This window comes from Sturnus vulgaris (genome assembly GCF_052056855.1).
Source record: "Sturnus vulgaris isolate bStuVul1 chromosome 38 unlocalized genomic scaffold, bStuVul1.hap1 SUPER_38_unloc_1, whole genome shotgun sequence".
Lineage (NCBI taxonomy): Eukaryota > Metazoa > Chordata > Aves > Passeriformes > Sturnidae > Sturnus > Sturnus vulgaris.
In genome coordinates, this window is record NW_028275902.1 from 286,653 (window position 1) to 306,504 (window position 19,852).

At 51.2% G+C, this 19,852-nt stretch overlaps 2 protein-coding genes across 4 annotated transcripts in view; one reads left to right on the forward strand and one right to left on the reverse strand.

Moving 5' to 3' along the window:
- Positions 1 to 50: 50 nt before the first annotated feature.
- On the reverse strand, positions 51 to 14,720 carry GTF2H4 (general transcription factor IIH subunit 4). 3 transcript variants are annotated; one of them, XM_088157475.1, is made up of 15 exons: positions 14,686 to 14,720; positions 14,266 to 14,327; positions 13,895 to 14,035; positions 12,991 to 13,095; positions 11,029 to 11,160; positions 9,186 to 9,282; positions 8,995 to 9,083; positions 7,841 to 7,949; positions 6,893 to 6,961; positions 5,985 to 6,068; positions 4,500 to 4,686; positions 3,004 to 3,134; positions 1,849 to 1,896; positions 1,678 to 1,756; positions 724 to 1,001 (listed from the first exon to the last, which is right to left on the reverse strand). In XM_088157475.1, the coding sequence occupies exons 3-15, from the start codon at positions 14,008 to 14,010 to the stop codon at positions 829 to 831; spliced, it is 1,419 nt and encodes a 472-aa protein (XP_088013601.1). In that variant the 5' UTR covers positions 14,011 to 14,035; positions 14,266 to 14,327; positions 14,686 to 14,720; the 3' UTR covers positions 724 to 828. The 3 variants fall into 3 exon arrangements, with proteins under 3 accessions (XP_088013600.1, XP_088013599.1, XP_088013601.1); XM_088157474.1 differs by lacking the exons at positions 3,004 to 3,134; positions 14,266 to 14,327 and having other exon boundaries at positions 51 to 1,001; positions 14,686 to 14,708; XM_088157473.1 differs by lacking the exons at positions 3,004 to 3,134; positions 14,686 to 14,720 and having other exon boundaries at positions 51 to 1,001; positions 14,234 to 14,397.
- Positions 14,721 to 14,775: 55 nt separating this feature from the next.
- VARS2 (valyl-tRNA synthetase 2, mitochondrial) overlaps positions 14,776 to 19,852 on the forward strand; it is a 33,252-nt gene continuing 28,175 nt past the window's right edge. Inside the window, 5 exon segments of the mRNA XM_088157459.1 lie at positions 14,776 to 14,958; positions 15,874 to 15,955; positions 17,179 to 17,279; positions 17,907 to 18,019; positions 19,210 to 19,276. Of these exon segments, the coding sequence (XP_088013585.1) occupies positions 14,776 to 14,958; positions 15,874 to 15,955; positions 17,179 to 17,279; positions 17,907 to 18,019; positions 19,210 to 19,276 (546 nt within the window).

The following is a 19,852-nucleotide window of genomic DNA, read 5'->3' on the forward strand; positions in this document are numbered from 1 at the left end:
GATTTTTGGTTTTTTTGCCCTCCCAAACACCGGAATTTTTGGGATTTCGAGCTCCCAAACTCCGGGATTTTTGGGATTTTTGGGTTTTTTGCCCTCCCGAACACCGGAATTTTTGGGATTTCGGGGTTTTAACGATCCCAAACTCTGGAATTTTGGGGATTTCGGGTATTTTTGGGCTCATCCGTTGTGTTTCTGCCTCTTCCAGAAGCGTTTGACGTCCGGGTGCTGCAGAAATCCCAAATTTTGCGGTTTTAGGACCCTGAATTTGAGAGGTTTTTGGGCTCCCAAACTCCGGGATTTTGGGGATTTCGGGCTCCTAAACTCCGAAATTTTGGAGATTTTGGGGTTTTTAGGCTCCCAAACTCCGGGATTTTGGGGTTTTTTGCCCTCCCAAACACCGGAATTTTGGGTTTTTAGGCTCCCAAACTCCGGGATTTTTGGGATTTTTGGGGTTTTTGCCCTCCCGAACACCGGAATTTTTGGGATTTCGAGCTCCCAAACTCCGGAATTTTGGGGATTTCGGGGTTTTTAGGCTCCCAAACTCCGGGATTTTTGGGATTTTTGCCCTCCCGAACACCGCAATTTTTGGGATTTCGGGATTTTAAAGATCCCAGTGCCCAGAATTTTGGGAGTTTGGGGTTTTTGGGCTCCCAAACTCCAGGATTTTGAGGTTTTTATGACTCCAGACTCCAGAATTTTTGGGATTTTGAGCTCCCAAACTCCGGGATTTTTGGGTTTTTTGCCCTCCCGAACACCAGAATTTTTGGGATTTCGGGATTTTAACGATCCCAAACTCTGGAATTTTGGGGATTTCGGGTATTTTTGGGCTCATCCGTTGTGTTTCTGCCTCTTCCAGAAGCGTTTGACGTCCGGGTGCCCCGCGGGGGTCACGACCATCAGGCGCCTCCCGGGGTTCTCGAACACCAGAACCCCCAGGGCTCGGGCGTGGTCCCGCAGCACCTCGAAATCCACCTGAGACAGGAACTGGTTGTACAGCACACCTGGGGGAGGGGACAGCGACACCTGGAGGTCACCTGGAGGCACCTGAGAGCGCCTGGGGTACACCTGGGGGCACCTGGAGGTCACCTGGAGGCACCTGAGAGCACCTGGGGGCACCTGGGATACACCTGAGGTCACCTGAGAGCACCTGGGCACACCTAGGATACACCTGGGGGCACCTGGGATACACGTGAGCACACCTGGGGATACCTGGGCACACCTGGGATACACCTGTGGGCACCTGGGGACACCTGGGATACACCTGGGCACACCTGGGGACATCTGGGATACAGCTGGGGTAACCTGGGGACACCTGGGATACACCTGGGCACACCTGGGGATACCTGAGAGCACCTGGGCACACCTAGGATACACCTGAGGGCACCTGGGCACACCTGGGCTACACCTGGGCACACCTGGGATACACCTGGGCACACCTGGGGATACCTGGGCAGACCTGGGGGTCACCTGTCCTTTAGTGACACTCTGGGAATATTTGGGGACACTTTGGTGACATTTGGTGACCATTTGGGGACATTTGGGGACATTTGGGGACATTTGGTGGCCATTTGGGGACATTTGGTGGCCATTTTGGGGACATTTGGTGGACATTTGGGGACATTTGGTGGCCATTTTGGGGACATTTGGTGGCCATTTGGGGACATTTGGTGGCCTCACCCTCCGAGAAGCGCAGCCGGTCCCGCTCGAGCTCCCAGAGCCGGATCTGATCCGTGATGGTCGGGGGCAGCACCGGGGTCTGGGGACATTGGGGACATTTGGGGGACATTTGGGGGACATTTGGGGACATTGGGGGACATTTTGGGGACATTTTGGGGACCCCCCCCTCACCTGTTTGGCCATCACGGGGTGAGCGCGGGTGCGCAGGAAGTGAATGATCTGTGGGGACACAGGGGACAGTGTCACCAAATAACGTCACCAAAATGTCACCTGATGTCACCACAATGTCACCAAGTGACCCCCAATGTCCTCAATCCCCCCAGTGTCCCCATAGGTGTCCCCAGTGTCCCCATTGATGTCCCCCCAGTGTCCCCCCATTGTCCCCCGTGTCCCCCTGGTGTCCCCATTGTCCCCATAGATGTCCCCCCACTGTCCCCACAGGTGTCCCCCCAGGTGTCCCCATAGATGTCCCCAATGCCCCCCATTGTCCCCCCAGGTGTCCCCCCAGTATCCCCAATGATGTCCCCCCATTGTCCCCAATCCCCCCATTGTCCCCCCAATGATGTCCCCCCATTGTCCCCCCAGGTGTCCCCCCATTGCCCCCCCCAGTATCCCCCCAGGTGTCCCCCCCAGGTGTCCCCCAGGTGTCCCCCCCAGGTGTCCCACAGGTGTCCCCCCATTGTCCCCACAGGTGTCCCCCCCAATGCCCCCCAGTATCCCCCCAGGTGTCCCCCCATTGTCCCCCCCCATTGCCCCCCACGTGTCCCCCCAGGTGTCCCCAGGTGTCCCCCAGGTGTCCCCAGGTGTATCCCCAGGTGTCCCCCAGGTGTCCCCAGGTGTCCCCCCCATTGCCCCCCAGGTGTCCCCAGGTGTCCCAGGTGTCCCAGGTGTCCCCAGGTGTCCCCCCAGGTGTCCCCAGGTATCCCCAGGTGTCCCCCCAGGTGTCCCCAGGTGTCCCCAGGTGTGCCCAGGTGTCCCCAGGTGTCCCAGGTGTGCCAGGTGTGTCCCAGGTGTCCCAGGTGTGCCAGGTGTGTCCCAGGTGTATCCCCAGGTGTCCCCAGGTGTCCCCAGGTGTCCCAGGTGTGTCCCCCAGGTGTGCCAGGTGTCCCAGGTGTCCCCAGGTGTCCCAGGTGTATCCCCAGGTGTCCCCAGGTGTCCCAGGTGTCCCAGGTGTGCCCAGGTGTCCCAGGTGTGCCCAGGTGTCCCCAGGTGTGCCAGGTGTGCCAGGTGTGTCCCCAGGTGTCCCAGGTGTCCCCAGGTGTCCCAGGTGTGTCCCCAGGTGTATCCCAGGTGTCCCCAGGTGTGCCAGGTGTGCCAGGTGTGTACCTGCTGCGCGGTGATGCCGTTGGCGATGGCCGCCTGCACGCTGTCCCGCGTCACCTGAGCCACCACGAGCGTGGGGAAGCGATAGAGGAGCTCCGAGAAGAGCGCGATGAGAGCCACCTGCAGCTCCGAGTCTGGGGACATTGGGGACAGGGGACAATGGGGACATCAATGGGGACAATGGGGACATCAATGGGGACAATGGGGACATCAATGGGGACAATGGGGACATCAATGGGGACAGCGATGAGCGCCACCTGCAGCTCCGAGTCTGGGGACAGGGGACAATGGGGACAATGGGGACATCAATGGGGACATTAATGTGAGCCACCTGCAGCTCCGAGTCTGGGGACATTGGGGACATTGGGGACAATGGGGACATTAATGTGAGCCACCTGCAGCTCCGAGTCTGGGGACAATGGGGACATTAATGGGGACATCAATGGGGACATCAATGGGGACATTAATGTGAGCCACCTGCAGCTCCGAGTCTGGGGGGGACAATGGGGACATTAATGTGAGCCACCTGCAGCTCCGAGTCTGGGGACATTGGGGACAGGGGACATTAATGTGAGCCACCTGCAGCTCCGAGTCTGGGGGCGACAATGGGGACATTGGGGACATTGGGGACATCAATGGGGACAATGGGGACATTAATGTGAGCCACCTGCAGCTCCGAGTCTGGGGACAATGGGGACAATGGGGACAATGGGGACATCAATGGGGACATTAATGTGAGCCACCTGCAGCTCCGAGTCTGGGGACAATGGGGACAATAATGGGGACAATGGGGACATTAATGTGAGCCACCTGCAGCTCCGAGTCTGGGGACAATGGGGACAGGGGACAATAATGGGGACATCAATGGGGACAATGGGGACATTAACGGGGACAGCGATGAGCGCCACCTGCAGCTCCGAGTCTGGGGACAGGGGACATTGGGGACATTGGGGACATTGGGGACATTAATGTGAGCCACCTGCAGCTCCGAGTCTGGGGGGGACAATGGGGACGTTGAGGACATTCAGGAACATTGGGGACATTGGGGGGATTGGGGACATTTTGGGGACACTGGGATTGACCCTGGGAGTGACAGGGATGTCCCCAGGTGTGTCCCCAGGTGTCCCCAGGTGTGTCCCCAGGTGTATCCCCAGGTGTCCCAGGTGTATCCCCAGGTGTGTCCCCAATGTCCCCAGGTGTGTCCCCAGGTGTGTCCCCAATGTCCCCAGGTGTCCCCAGGTGTGTCCCCAGGTGTATCCCCAGGTGTGTCCCCAGGTGTGTCCCCAATGTCCCCAGGTGTCCCCAGGTGTGTCCCCAGGTGTGTCCCCAGGTGTATCCCCAGGTGTGTCCCCAATGTCCCCAGGTGTGTCCCCAGGTGTATCCCCAGGTGTGTCCCCAGGTGTGTCCCCAGGTGTATCCCCAGGTGTATCCCCAGGTGTGTCCCCAGGTGTGTCCCCAGGTGTCCCCAGGTGTGTCCCCAGGTGTGTCCCCAGTGTCACCTGTGTAGGCGTAGATCCTGTAATTGGTCTCCACCAGGACGAAGCCGTGGCTGTCGGGCTCCGTGCCCAGGTGTGTGCCCAGGTGTGTGCCCAGGTGTGTGCCCAGGTGTGTGCCCAGGTGTGTCCCCGAGGTGCCCGAGGCCAGCGCGATCGCCAGCCGGGTGGGGTAGAACCGGCGGGACTTCCTCTGGGGACAACAAAATGGCACAAAATGGCACCAAAATGGCACCAAATGGCACCAAAATGTCACCAAAATGGCACTAAATGGCACCAAAATGGCCCAAAATGGCCCAAAATGGCACCAAAATGGCACCAAATGGCACCAAAATGTCACAAAATGGCCCCAAATGGCACCAAAATGGCACCAAATGGCACCAAATGGCACCAAAATGGCACCAAATGGACCCAAAATGGCACCAAAATGGCACCAAATGGACCCAAAATGGCACCAAAATGGCACCAAAATGGCACCAAAATGGCACCAAATGGCACCAAATGGCACCAAATGGCACCAAAATGGCACCAAATGGCACCAAAATGGCACCAAAACGGCACCAAAATGGCCCAAAATGGCCCAAAATGGCCCAAAATGGCACCAAATGGACCCAAAATGGCTCCAAAATGGCACCAAAATGGCACCAAATGGCACCAAATGGCACCAAAATGGCACCAAATGGACCCAAAATGGCACCAAAATGGCACCAAATGGACCCAAAATGGCACCAAATGGCACCAAAATGTCACCAAATGGCACCAAAATGGCACCAAATGGACCCAAAATGGCACCAAAATGGCACCAAAATGGCACCAAAATGGCACAAAATGGCACAAAATGGCACCAAAATGGCACCAAAATGGCACCAAAATGGCACCAAATGGCACCAAATGGCACCAAAATGGCACCAAATGGCACCAAATGGCACCAAAATGGCACCAAATGGACCCAAAATGGCACCAAATGGGACCAAAATGGCACCAAATGGCACCAAATGGCACCAAATGGACCCAAAATGGCACCAAAATGGCACCAAAATGGCACCAAAATGGCCCAAAATGGCACCAAATGGCACCAAATGGCACCAAATGGCACCAAATGGCACCAAAATGGCACCAAATGGACCCAAAATGGCACCAAATGGGACCAAAATGGCGCCAAAATGGCACCAAATGGCACCAAAATGGCTCCAAAATGGCACCAAAATGGCACCAAAATGGCACCAAAATGGCGCCAAATGTCACAAAATGGCACCAAAATGGCACCAAATGGCACCAAATGGCCCCAAAATGTCACCAAATGGCACCAAATGGCACCAAAATGGCGCCAAAATGGCACCAAAATGGCCCCAAATGGCACCAAAATGGCACCAAATGGACCCAAATGGCACCAAATGGCACCAAAATGGCCCCATTGTGTCCCCAGTGCTCCCAGTATGTCCCCAGTGTCCCCTCCCAGTGCTCCCAGTGCTCCCAGTGCTCCCAGTTCACCTTTCTCTGGAACACCAGTCCGAACTCCCTCAGGTGCTGCAGGAACGTCAGCAGGGACTCGCTCATCCCCTCCACCGAGTAATCCTGACACCAGTACGGACCAGTATAAACCAGTATAAACCAGTATGGACCAGTGGGGACCAGTATGGACCAGTGTGGACCAGTGTGGACCAGTATGGACCAGTATAAACCAGTATGGACCAGTGGGGACCAGTCCAGACCAGTTCCCACAGTTGCCCCAATCCCCTCCCAGTCCCTCCCAGTCCCTCCCAGTCCCCTCCCAGTCCCCTCCCAGTCCCTCCCAATCCCCTCCCAGTCCCCTCCCAGTCCATCCCAGTCCCCTCCCAGTCCACCCCAGTCCATCCCAGTCCCCTCCCAGTCCCTCCCAGTCCCCTCCCAGTCCACCCCAGTCCATCCCAGTCCCCTCCCAGTCCCTCCCAGTCCCCTCCCAGTCCCTCCCAGTCCCTCCCAATCCCCTCCCAGTCCCCTCCCAGTCCCTCCCAATCCTCTCCCAGTCCCACCCAGTCCCTCCCAGTCCCCTCCCAGTCCCTCCCAATCCCCTCCCAGTCCCCTCCCAGTCCATCCCAGTCCCCTCCCAGTCCACCCCAGTCCATCCCAGTCCCCTCCCAGTCCCTCCCAGTCCCCTCCCAGTCCACCCCAGTCCATCCCAGTCCCCTCCCAGTCCCTCCCAGTCCCCTCCCAGTCCCTCCCAGTCCCCCCCAGTCCCCTCCCAGTCCCCTCCCAGTCCCTCCCAGTCCCCCCCAGTCCCCTCCCAGTCCCCTCCCAGTCCACCCCAGTCCACCCCAGTCCCTCCCAATCCCCTCCCAATCCCCTCCCAGTCCCCTCCCAGTCCATCCCAGTCCCCTCCCAGTCCCCTCCCAGTTCCCCCCAGTCCCTCCCAGTCCCACCTTGCCCAGTGTGGAGAAGCTCAACTGGAACAGGAAGGACAAAATCTCCACCAGGTCCATGCCCCGAGCCTGCAGGATTTATTTGGTTTATTTGATTTATTTTTTTTTTATTTATTTTGGGGGGGTTTTTGAGTTTTTGGGGATTTTTTGGGTTTTTGGGGAATTTGGGGGGTTTTTTCGTTTTTTTTTTCTTTTTTTTTGCGATTTTAAGGAGTTTTTTTTTTTTTTTTGTTTTTTTTTTTTTTCGTGTTTTTGTGATTTTTAAGGTTTTTTTGTTGTTTTTTTTTTTTTTTTAATGTGTGTGTGATTTTTTGGCATTTATTTTTGGGGGGGTCGGTGTTTTCTGGGTTTATTTTAGTTTTTTTTTTTTAATTTTGTTTGGTTTGGGGGGTTTTGTTTCTTTTTTGGTTTTTTGGGGTTTTTTTTGGTTTTTAATTTTTTGTTTGTTTTGACAAGGAAATTTTAAAAAAAAATTTTTTTGTTTTGTTTCTGGTTTGTTTTTTGGGGCTTTTTTTGGTTTTTAAATTATTTTTGTTTTTTGGTTTGTTCCTTTTTTTAATTTTTTTTCTTTGTTTTTGGGGGATTTTGTTTCTATTTTGTTTCTGGTTTTTTGGCAGATTTTGGGTGTTTTTGGGGGTTTTAATTTTTTTTTTGTTTTTTTTATTTTTAATTTTTTGTCATTCGCTTTGGGGGGTTTTGTTTTTGTTTTCTTCCTGTTTTGTTTCTGGTTTTTTTATTATTTTTTGTTTTTAAATCTTTTTCCTTTTTCTTAAAATATATTTTTAATTTTTTGTTGTTTGCTTTGGGGGGGGGGCTTTGTTCTTATTTTCTTTTTGTTTTTCTTCTGTTTCGTTTTTGCTTTGTTTTTTGTCAGATTTTTGGGGTTTCTTGGGGTTTTTTTTTTTGTTGTTTATTTGTTTTTTTTTTTTAATTATTATTTTTTTTTACCTCTGCACCCCTCAGGTACTGGAGGATGAAGAACCAGAGCTGGGCTGGGGTGTCGAGGAGCAGGAACTGGAACCCGGCTGAGGTGATGCAGGGGGGCTCTCCCCCCTCGCTAAAAAATAAAAAAAATAAAATTTTGGGGCAATTTGGGGGGTCAGGAAAAAAAAAATCCTCCAAAATAAAAAATTTCTGGTGTCAAACCCGAAATTTCCCACCCCAAATTCACCCTTGGAGATGGAAAATGCCCTCGGCAAATCTCAATTTTATCCCAAAATCCACCCCAAAAAAACCTTCCCAGGACACCAAAAATTCGCTTTGGGAGACAAAAATTCCCTTTAGGATCTAAAAATTTCCTTTAGGATCCCAAAAATTCCATTTAGGACCCAAAAATTTCCTTTAGGACCCAAAAATTCCATTTAGGATCCCCAAAATTCCCTTTAGGATCCCCAAAAATTCCCTTTGGGACCCCCAAAATCCCCCCAAAATTCACCCCAATTACCTCCAGAACCACCCAAAATCCCCCAAATCTCCCCCAAATCCCTCAAAATTCTCCTCAAAACCCAAAAAAATCCAAAATTCTCCCAAAATTCCCCCCAAATCTTTGTGAGCTCGGCCTGCACCAGAAGCTGGGCCCAGTCCCAAAATCCCCCCAAAATTCCCTCAAAATTCCCTCAAAATCCCCAAAAAATCCCCCAAATCCTCTCAAATCCCCCCCCAATTCTTCCAATTACTTCCAGGACCCTCAAATTCCCAAAAATGCCCAAAAAATGCCAAAAATTCCCCCAAAATTTCCCCCAAATCTTTGTGAGCCCGGCCTGCACCAGCAGCTGTGCCCAGTCCCAAAATCCCCCAAAAAACCCTTCAAAATCCCTCCAAAAATCCTTCAAAATCCCTCCAAAAATCCCTCAAAATCCCCCCAAATCCCTCAGAATTCTCCCCAAAACCCCAAATAATCCAAAATTCTCCCAAAATTTCCCCCCAAACCTTTTCATGAGCCCAGCCTGCACCAGCAGCTGAGCCAGGTCCCAAAATCCCCCCAAAATTCCCTCAAAATCCCCAAAAAATCCCCCAAATCCTCTCAAAATCCCCCCAAATCCCTCAAAATTCTCCCCAAAACCCCAAATAATCCAAAATTCTCCCAAAATTTCCCCCCAAACCTCTTCATGAGCCCGGCCTGCACCAGCAGCTGAGCCAGGTCCTGGCTCACGGCCGCGCTCGGGGACCCGACCATGAAATGCAAAACCACCTGAAAAAAAAAAAAATAAAATTTCAGCTTCTCCAAAACACCCCCCCCCCAAAAAAAACCCCCAAATTCTCCCAAAATATCCCAAATCTCCCAAATTTTCACCTCCCAGCGCTCCTCGGCGTATTTATCCAGGGCGGGCACGTCCCGGGCGTGTCTGTCCGGGCCTAGCGGGGCGGTGTCGTCCGACCAGGCCTTGCCTCTGTGGGACCCCAAAAACGGAACCTCTGAGGGGGTCAGGACCCCAAAAAACCCCAAAAAACACCCCCCAAAACCCCCCAGATCCACAAAGTCCCAAAATTGTGAAAAAATTCCCTCAGGAATTTTGATTTTTGGAGCAAATTCCCCTGCAGGCCTTGCTGCTGTGGGAGGCCAAAATTGGAGTTGCTGAGGGGGTAAAGACCACAAAAAACCCTGAAGTCCCTCCCAAAAATCCCAAAAGCCACCCCCAAAACCCCCCAGATCCACAAAGTCCCAAAATTGTGAAAAAATTCCCTCATGAATTTTGATTTTTGGAGCAAATTCTCACACAGGCCTTGCCCCTGTGAGGAGCCCTCCAGAGGGTAAGCATCCCAAAAACCCCAGAAAAAAACCCCAAATCCTAAAAAACCCCCCCCAAAACCCCCCAGATCCACAAAGTCCCAAAATTGTGAAAAAATTCCCTCGGGAATTCTGATTTTTGGAGCAAATTCTTACCCAGGCCTTGCCCCTGTGGGGAGCCCTCAGGAGGGTAAGCATCCCAAAAACCCCAGAAAAAAAGCCCAAAATCCTAAAAAAACACCCCAAAAAATCCCCAAAACCACCCCCAAAACCCCCCAGATCCACAAAGTCCCAAAATTGTGAAAAAATTCCCTCAGGAATTTTGATTTTTGGAGCAAATTCTCACACAGGCCTTGCTGCTGAGGGAGCCCAAAATTGGAGCTGCTGAGGGGGTCTAGACCATAAAAAACCCCAAAAGTCCCTCCCAAAAATCCCAAAAGCCACCCCCAAAACCCCCCAGATCCACAAAGTCCCAAAATTGTGAAAAAATTCCCTCAGGAATTTTGATTTTTGGAGCAAATTCTCACACAGGCCTTGCTGCTGAGGGAGCCCAAAATTGGAGCTGCTGAGGGGGTCTAGACCATAAAAAACCCCAAAAGTCCCTCCCAAAAATCCCAAAAGCCACCCCCAAAACCCCCCAGATCCACAAAGTCCCAAAATTGTGAAAAAATTCCCTCATGAATTTTGATTTTTGGAGCAAATTCTCACCCGGGCCTTGCTGCTGTGGGGAGCCCTCAGGAGGGTAAGCACCCCAAAAATCCCAGAAAAAAACCCCAAAATCCCCAAAAAACACCCCACAAATCCCAAGAACCACCCCCCAAAACCCCCCAGATCCACAAAGTCCCAAAATTGTGAAAAAATTCCCTCATGAATTTTGATTTTTGGAGCAAATTCCCCTGCAGGCCTTGCTGCTGTAAGCAGGAGGGTAAGCACCCCAAAAACTCCAGAAAAAAAACCCAAAATCCTAAAAAAAACCCCCAAAAAATCCCCAAAACCACTCCTCAAAACCCCCCAGATCCACAAAGTCCCAAAATTGTGAAAAATTTCCCTCATTAATTTTGATTTTTGGAGCAAATTCTTACCCAGGCCTTGCCCCTGTGGGGAGCCCTCAGGAGAGTAAGCACCCCAAAAACCCCAGAAAAAAATCCCAAAATCCTAAAAACCCCCCCCCCAAAATCCCCAAAACCCTCCAGATCCACAAAGTCCCAAAATTGTGAAAAAATTCCCTCACTAATTCTGATTTTTTCCCCATTTTCCCCCATCTCCCCCCTAATTTTTTCCCAATTTTTTCCCCATCTCCCCCCCAATCTTTTCCCAATTTTTCCCTCCAATTTTTCCCCATTTTTTCCCAATTTTCCCCCCAATTTTTCCCCATTTTTTCCCCATTTTTCCCCCCAAATTTCCTCACCCTCCCAGCAGGGCCACCCTGAGGTTCTGTTTGAAGTTGGGGTTCAGGGCGACCCCCGGGAGCCCCCCCGGGAGGGTGTGGGGGTGCCAAAGGCGAAGCTCCAGCAGCACCTCCTGGCTCTGCTCCTGCTCCCTGAAAAACACCCAAAAACACCCCAAAAACATCGCAAAAATATCCCAAAAGCACCCCAAAAACATCGCAAAAATATCCCCAAAACATCACAAAATCATCACAGAAATATCCTCAAAAACATCACAAAAACATCACAGAATCACTACAAAAATATCCCCAAAAACACCCCAAAAACATCGCAGAAATATCCCCAAAAAATCACAAAATCATCATAAAAATATCCCCAAAAAAATCATAAAATCATCATTAAAATATCCCCAAAAACATCACAGAATCATCACAAAAATATCCTCAAAAACACCCCAAAAACATCACAAAAATATCACCAAAAAAATCACAAAATCATCACCGAATCATCATAAAAATATTCCCAAAAACACCCCGAAAACATCACAAAAATATCCCCAAAAAATCACAAAATCATCACAAAAATATCCCCAAAAACACCCCAAAACCATCGCAAAAATATCCCCAAAAACATCAGAAAATCTTCACAAAAATATCCTCAAAAAATCACAAAATCATCACAAAAATATCCCCAAAAACATCACAAAAATATCCCCCAAAAATCACAAAATCATCACAAAAATATCCTCAAAAAATCACAAAATCATCATAAAAATATTCCCAGAAACACCCTGAAAACATCACAAAAATATCCCCAAAAAATTAGAAAATCATCACAAAAATATCTTCAAAAACATCACAAAATCATCACAAAAATATCCTCAAAAACACCCCGAAAACATCACAAAAATATCACAAAAAAAAATATCACAAAATCATCACCGAATCATCACAAAAATATCCCCAAAAACATCAAAAAATCTTCACAAAAATAACCCCAAATCATCCCCAAACCATCCCAAATTATTCCTCAAACCCCAAACTAATTTTTGGCTCCTTTTTAACCCAAAACCAACCCCAAAAATCTCAAATTTCCCCCACAGGACCCCCCAAAATCCACCCCAGGACCCCCAAAATCCCCAAATTCCCACAAAATTCACCCCAGCCCCATTTTTGGCTCCTTTTTAACCCAAAACCAACCCCAAAACCCCCAAATTTCCCCCTCAGGACCCCCCAAAACCCACCCCAAATCCACCCCAGGACCCCCAAATCCACCCCAGGACCCCCAAAACCTCCTCAGGACCCCCAAAATCCCCCCAAAAATCCCCAAATTTACCTGCTGTGCTCCTTCTTGACCCAAAACCAACCCCAAAAAACCCAAATTTCCCCCTCGGGATCCCCCAAAATCCACCCCAGGACCCCCAAATCCACCCCAAGACCCCCAAAATCCCCCAAATTCCCACAAAATTCACCTCAGCCCCATTTTTGGCTCCTTTTTAACCCAAAACCACCCCCAAAAAACCCAAATTTCGCCCTCAGGACCCCCCAAAACCCACCCCAAATCCACCCCAGGACCCCCAAATCCACCCCAGGACCCCCCAAAATCCCCCCCAAAAATCCCAAATTTCCCTCACAGGATCCCCCAAAATCCACCCCAGGACCCCAAAATCCATCCCAGGGACCTCCAAATTTTCCCCAAATCCACCCCAGGACCCCCAAATCCACCCCAGGACCCCCAAAACCCCCAAAATCCCCCAAAATCCCCCAAAAAAATCCCCAATTTACCTGCTGTGCTCCTTCTTGACCCAAAATCACCCCCAAAAAACCCAAATTTCCCCCTCAGGACCCCCAAAATCCACCCCAGGACCCCCCAAATCCACCCCAGGACCCCCAAATCCACCCCAGGACCCCCCAAATCCACCCCAGGACCCCCAAAACCTCCTCAAGACCCCCAAAATCCCCCCAAAAAATCCCCAAATTTACCTGCTGTGCTCCTTCTTGACCCAGAGCCCCACGGCCGCCTGGGGCAGGGGCTGCTCCAGGAACAGCATCCTCATAATCCCGGCCTGGGCCAGGCCTGGCAGCTCCCTGGGGGGGCAAATTTGGGGTTCAGGACCCCCAAAAACCCTAAAAACCGACCCCCAAAACCCCAAAAACCGAGCCTGAAAAATCCCACCCTAAAAAAACCCCAAAATTCACCCAAAATCTGGCAAAATCTGCCCCAAAATTGAGCAAAATCTGCCCCAAATCCGGAGCTGGAATCTCCCTGGGGGGGCAAATTTGGGGTTCAGGACCCCCAAAAACCCTAAAAACCGACCCCCAAAACCCCAAAAAACGAGCCTGAAAAATCCCACCCTAAAAAAACCCCAAAATTCACCCAAAAATTTGGCAAAATCTGCCCCAAAATGAGAAAAAACAGCCCCAAATCTGGACCTGGCAGCTCCCTGGGGGGGTAAATTTGGGGTTCAGGACCCCCAAAAAAAATCCCCAAAACCGACCCCAAAAACCCCCAAAAATCCCATCCTAAAAAACCCCAAAATTCACCCAAAATTCATCAAAAATTCGGCAAAATTCACCCCAAAATTGAGCAAAATTTGCCCCAAATTGAGCAAAATTTGCCCCAAAATGAGCAAAATTCACCCCCAAAATGCAGCAAATCCGCCCCAAATTAAATCTGGGCTTCATTAGTCATTAATTAGGATTAATTAAGAATTATTTTAGTTTATCTGAAGACGGCCAGGCAGGTGGCCGGCTGAGTTATTTATGATTAATTAGAATTAATTACCATTAATTTACCTTAACGCAGCCAGGCGGGTTCCTGCGGTTTTTTCCGATTAATTACTGATTAATTAGTGATTAATTAATGATTAATTAGGGATTAATTCACCTGAAGACGGCCAGGCAGGTGGCCGGGTGCCCGTAGAGCCGATCCAGGGTGGGGGGGCTGAGCCCCCGCAGGAATTGCTGCAGGTTCTTACACTGCAGGTGAGCCCGGGGCTCCATCGCACCTGGGCACACCTGGGCACACCTGGGGGAGACACAGACACACCTGGGATACACCTGAGGGAGATAGAGACACACCTGGGATACACCTGGGGGAGATAGAGACACACCTGGGCACACCTGGGGGAGACACAGACACACCTGGGCACACCTGGGTACACCTGGGGGAGACACAGGCACACCTGGGCACACCTGGGTACACCTGGGGGAGACACAGGCACACCTGGGCACACCTGGGATACACCTGGGACACACCTGAGCACACCTGAGAGGGGTCGAGACACACCTGGGAAACACCTGGGGGTACCTGGGGGCACCTGTGTTACCCAATTAATCCAATTAGCGCAAACCCCCCAATTAACCCCAATTAACTCAACCCCCCCCAATTAACCCCAATTAACTCAAACCCCCCAATTAACCCCAACCCCCCAATTAACTCCAATTAACTCAAACCCCCCAATTAACCCCCAACCCCCCAAACCCCCCAATTAACCCCAAACCTCCCAAATTTACCCCAGACCCCAAATCAACCCAAATCCCCCAATTAACGCCAATTAACCCCAATCCCCCAATTAACCCCAATTAACCCCGACCCCCTCATCACCCCCCGCTCCCAATTTTCCCAAATTTTCCCCCAAATTTCCCCAAAATTCCCCAAATTTCCCCCAAACTCACCCCGCTCACGCCGCGGCCGAGGCCACGCCCCCTTCCCGCCCAGGCCCCGCCCACAAAGCGCAGTTCCCGCCTCCTTTTCCCGGTCACGTGATGGTCTCCACGCCCTTTTTCCGGTCACGTGATGCCTCCACAACACCATTCCTCCATCACGTGATGTCGCGGCGGCCATTTTTCCTCCGTCACGTGACGTTGTTCCCGCCCTTTCCTCCATCACGTGATGTCGCGGCGGCCATTTTTCCTCCGTCACGTGACGCCGTTCCCGCCCTTTTCCCGGTCACGTGGTGCCGCCGGCTTCCCCCCCCAAGATGGCGGCGCCCTCCCTCAGGCGCGGTGTCCTCGGTGCCCCCGGGATTTTGGGGGGTCCCGTGGGAAAACGGGCTCGCGTTCGGGCCTGGAGCAGCGGGACCCCCCCCGGAGGGGCCCCCCCAAATCGGGCAGAGCCCCGAGAGCCCCGAGAGCCCCTCATGGAACGGCCCCGAGCGCGCGCGGCTCCGCGGGCGGGAACAGCGAGAGAAGCGGCAGCGGCTGAGGAGGGAACGAACTGAGGGGGGGGGCGGTACCGGGACAGGTGAGGGGGAACTGGGAGAGACTGGGAGACACTGGGGGGTACTGGGAGAGGGACTGGGAGAGAGACTGGGAGGGAATGGGGGGCACTGGGAGAGACTGGGAGACACTGGGGGGTACTGGGTAAGAGACTGGGGGGCACTGGGAGGGACTGGGAGGGAATGGGGGCCACTGGGAGAGATTGAGGTCACTTGGAGGATACTGGGAGGGACTGGGAGAGGGACTGGGAGGGACTGGGGACAACTGGGAAAAGGATTGGGGGTTACTGGGAGGGACTGGGAGAGACTGGGGGGCACTGGGAGAGGGATTGAGGTCATTTGGGGGATACTGGGAGGGACTGGGAGAGGGACTGGGAGGGACTGGGGACAACTGGGAAAAGGATTGGGGGTTACTGGGAGGGACTGGGAGATACTGGGGAGCACTGGGAAAGGAATGGAGAGGGGACTGGGAGATACTGGGAAGGACTGGGGGTCACTGGGAGGGGACTGGGATGGACTGGGGGGGACTGGGGGACACTGGGAGTGGTTTTGATGTGAGGGGCACTGGTTTACATTGGTTTATACTGGTCCATACTGGTTTATACTGGTCCATACTGGTTTATACTGGTCCATACTGGTTTTGCAGGAGCCCAGACCCCTCCCCAAAGGTTGGAGCCCCAAGGAGGAGCTGGAATATCGGCACCCCCTGGGACCTGATGGCAAAAAGGGTACGGGGGGGACCCCAAAAATGTCCCAAAATGACCCAAAAATGTCCCCAAAAAATGTCCCAAAAGTGACCCCAAAAATGTCCCAAAAATGACCCCAAAAATGTCCCAAAAGTGACCAAAAATGTCCCAAAATGACCCCAAAAAATGTCCCAAAATGACCCCAAAAATGTTCCCAAAGTGACCCCAAAAATGTCCCCAAAAATGTCCCAAAATGTCCCCAAAAATGTCACAAAAGTGACCCCAAAAATGTCCCAAAAGTGACCAAAAATGTCCCAAAATGACCCCAAAAATGTTCCCAAAGTGACCCCAAAAATGTCCCAAAAAATGTCCCAAAATGTCCCCAAAAATGTCCCAAAAGTGACCCCAAAAATGTCCCAAAAATGTCCCCAAGAGGGATTTTGGGGTGAATTTTTTGGGATTTTTAAAATGGGATTTTAGGGGATTTTTGGGTGGATTTTGGGGTGAAATTTTTTGGAATTTTTGGGGATTTTTTTGGGGGATTTTGGGGTGAATTTTTTGGGATTTTGGGTGGATTTTTTGGGGATTTTTTTAATGGGATTTTGGGGGATTTTTGGGCGGATTTGGGGTGAATTTTTTTTTTTAAATGGGATTTTTGGGTGGATTTTTGGGGATTTTAGGGTGAATTTTTTTTGGATTTTAATGGGATTTTGGGGGAATTTTGGGGTGAATTTTTTTGGGATTTTTTGGGGATTTTTGGGTGGCTTTTTTGGAATTTTTTAATGGGATTTTAGGGCGAATTTTTGGGGGTTTTGGGGTGAATTTTTTGGGATTTTTTGGGGATTTCGGGGTGAATTTTTTGGGATATTTTTAATGGGATTTTGGGGGATTTTTGGGTGGATTTGGGGTGAATTTAGGGGATTTTTTAATGGGATTTTGGGGCAAATTTTTGGGGGGATTTTGGGTGGATTTTTGGGGATTTTTTAATGGGATTTTTGAGGTGGATTTTGGGGATTTTGGGGTGAATTTTTTGGGAATTTTTTTTGGATTTTGGGGTGGATTTTTGGGGATTTTCGGGGATTTTTGGGTGAATTTTTGGGAGATTTTGGGTGGATTTTTTGGGATTTTTTTAATGGGATTTTTGGTGTGAATTCCTTCGGTTTTTTGTGTGGATTTATGGAATTTTTTGGGGATTTTTTTGGGGGCTCAGGTGTGTCCCCAGGTGTGTCACCTCCCCCTCAGGTGACGTTTTGGGGACGTTTCAGCCACGCAGGTGCCGCTGCCCCCCAGGTACAGCCCCCGTTACGTCGAGGCCGCCTGGTACCAATGGTGGGAGAGGGGAGGGGTCTTCAGCCCCCCCGAACAGGTGAGGGGGAAACTCACCTGGGGGGGTTCAAAACACACCTGGGGAGGCCAAAAATACACCTGGGGGGGGTTCAAAACACACCTGGGGGGGTTAAAATACACCTGGGGAGGCCAAAAATACACCTGGGGGGGTTAAAATACACCTGGGGGGGGTTAAAATACACCTGGAGAGACCAGAAACACACCTGGGGAGACCAGAAATTCACCTGGGGGGGTTTAGGACACACCTGGGGGGGTTCAGGACACACCTGGGAGGGGTCAGGACACACCTGGGAGGGGTCAGGACACACCTGGGGGGGTTCAGGTCACACCTGGGTGGGTGGGGGACACACCTGGGGGGGTTCAGGTGACACCTGGGAGGGGTCAGGACACACCTGGGGGGTTCAGGACACACCTGGGGAGGGTCAGGACACACCTGGGGGGGTTCAGGTCACACCTGAGGGGTTCAGGTGACACCTGGGGGGGGTCAGGACACACCTGGGAGGGGTCAGGACACACCTGGGGGGTTCAGGACACACCTGAGGGGTTCAGGACACACCTGGGGGGTTCAGGACACACCTGAGGGGTTCAGGACACACCTGGGGAGGTTCCAGCCCCTCCCCCAACCTCACCTGTCCCCTCCCCCCAGGTGCGCGGGGGGGCCCCGGTGCTGAGCCTGGTGCTGCCCCCCCCCAACGTCACCGGGTCCCTGCACCTGGGCCACGCCCTGGGCGTGACCCTGCAGGACGTGCTGGTCCGATGGTCAGCGGGCTACGGGGGGGATTTGGGGGGGATTTGGGATTTTGGGGGGAAATTTGGGAATTTTGGGGGGTTTGGAGAAATTTGGGGGGAGTTTGGGGGGGATTTTGGGGGGAAATTTGGAAAATTTGGGGGAATTTTGGGGAAATTTGGAAAATTTGGGGATTGGATTTGGTTGGGGGAGTTTGGGGGGAAATTTGGAAAATTTGGGGGGAAATTTGGGGGGTTTGGGGAGGATTTGGGGGGATTTTGGGGGGAAATTTGGAAAATTTGGGGGAATTTTGGGGGATTTGGGGTGGATTTGGGATTTTGGGGGGGTTTGGGGAAATTTGGGGGAGATTTGGGGGGAGTTTGGGGGGAATTTGGGATTTTGGGGGGATTTGGGGGAGTTTGGGGGGATTTTGGGAGAAATTTGGGGGGAAATAGATTTTGGGGGGGGTTGGCGGGAATTTGGGGGATTTTGGGGGGAATCTTGGGGAAAATTTGGGGGGAAATTTGGGATTTTGAGGGGAATTTTGGGGATTTTGTGGAAAATTTGGGGGGAATTTTGGGGAAAATTTGGGGCGATTTTGGGGGAAATTTGGGAGAAATTTGCAAAATTTGGGGGAAATTTGGGGGATTTTGGGGGGATTTGGGGAGGAAATTTGGGGGGATTTTGGGATAATTTTGGGATTATTTTAGGATAATTTTAGGATTATTTTGGGGTAATTTTGGGATAATTTTGGGATAATTTTGGGTTTATTTTGGGATAATTTTGGGTTTATTTTGGGATAATTTTGGGATTATTTTGGGGTAATTTTGGGATTATTTTGGGGTAATTTTGGGATTATTTTTGGATTATTTTGGGATTATTTTGGGATCATTTTGGGTTTATTTTGGGTTTATTTGGGGATAATTTTGGATTTATTTTGGGATAATTTTGGGATAATTTGGGGATTATTTTGGGTTTATTTTAGGATAATTTTGGGTTTATTTTGGGATAATTTTGGGTTTATTTTGGGGTAATTTTGGGATGATTTTGGGATTATTTGGGGTTTATTTTGGGATGATTTTGGGGTAATTTTAGAATTATTTTAGGGTAATTTTCGGATTATTTTAGGATAATTTTAGGATAATTTTGGGATTATTTTAGGATTATTTTGGGTTTATTTTGGGATAATTTTGGGTTTATTTCGGGTGTTTTTGGGGCACAGGAGGAGGATGCAGGGCTGGGACGTTCTGTGGGTGCCGGGCACCGACCACGCCGGCATCGCCACACAGGTGAGTCACAGGTGAGGCACAGGTGAGGCACAGGTGAGGCACAGGTGTGCCCCAAATGGCACAGGTGAGTCACAGGTGTCCCCAAAAATGGCACAGGTGTGTCCCAGAATGGCACAGGTGTGTCCAAAATGGCACAGGTGTGTCCCCAAATGGCCCAGGTGTGTCCCCAAATGGCACAGGTGTGTCACAGGTGTCCCCAAATGGCACAGGTGTGCCCCAAAATGGCACAGGTGTGGCACAGGTGTCCCCAAAAATGGCACAGGTGTGTCCCCAAATGGCACAGGTGTGTCCCCAAAGGGCACAGGTGTGTTCCAAAATGGCACAGGTGTGTCCCTAAATGGCACAGGTGTGGCACAGGTGTCCCAAATGGCACAGGTGTGTCCCCAAATGGCACAGGTGTGTCCCCAAATGGCACAGGTGTGTCCCTAAATGGCACAGGTGTGTCCCCAAATGGCACAGGTGTGGCACAGGTGTCCCCAAATGTCACCGAAATGGCCACAAAATGTCCCCAAATGTCCCCAAATGTCCCCAATGTCCCCAAATATCCCCAAATGTCCCCAATTGTCCCCAAAATGT

Excerpts from the sequence above, each read along its gene's own strand:
- GTF2H4 (XM_088157474.1), bottom strand. The coding sequence starts at position 14,010 with ATGGAGCCCCGGGCTCACCTGCAGTGTAAGAACCTGCAGCAATTCCTG. Across the intron at positions 7,950-8,994 it reads CAGGCCGGGCTCATGAAGAG|CGAGGGGGGAGAGCCCCCCT; the intron begins GTTTGGGGGGAA and ends TTTATTTTTTAG. Across the intron at positions 1,897-4,499 it reads CAGGATCTACGCCTACACAG|ATCATTCACTTCCTGCGCAC; the intron begins GTGACACTGGGG and ends GTGTCCCCACAG.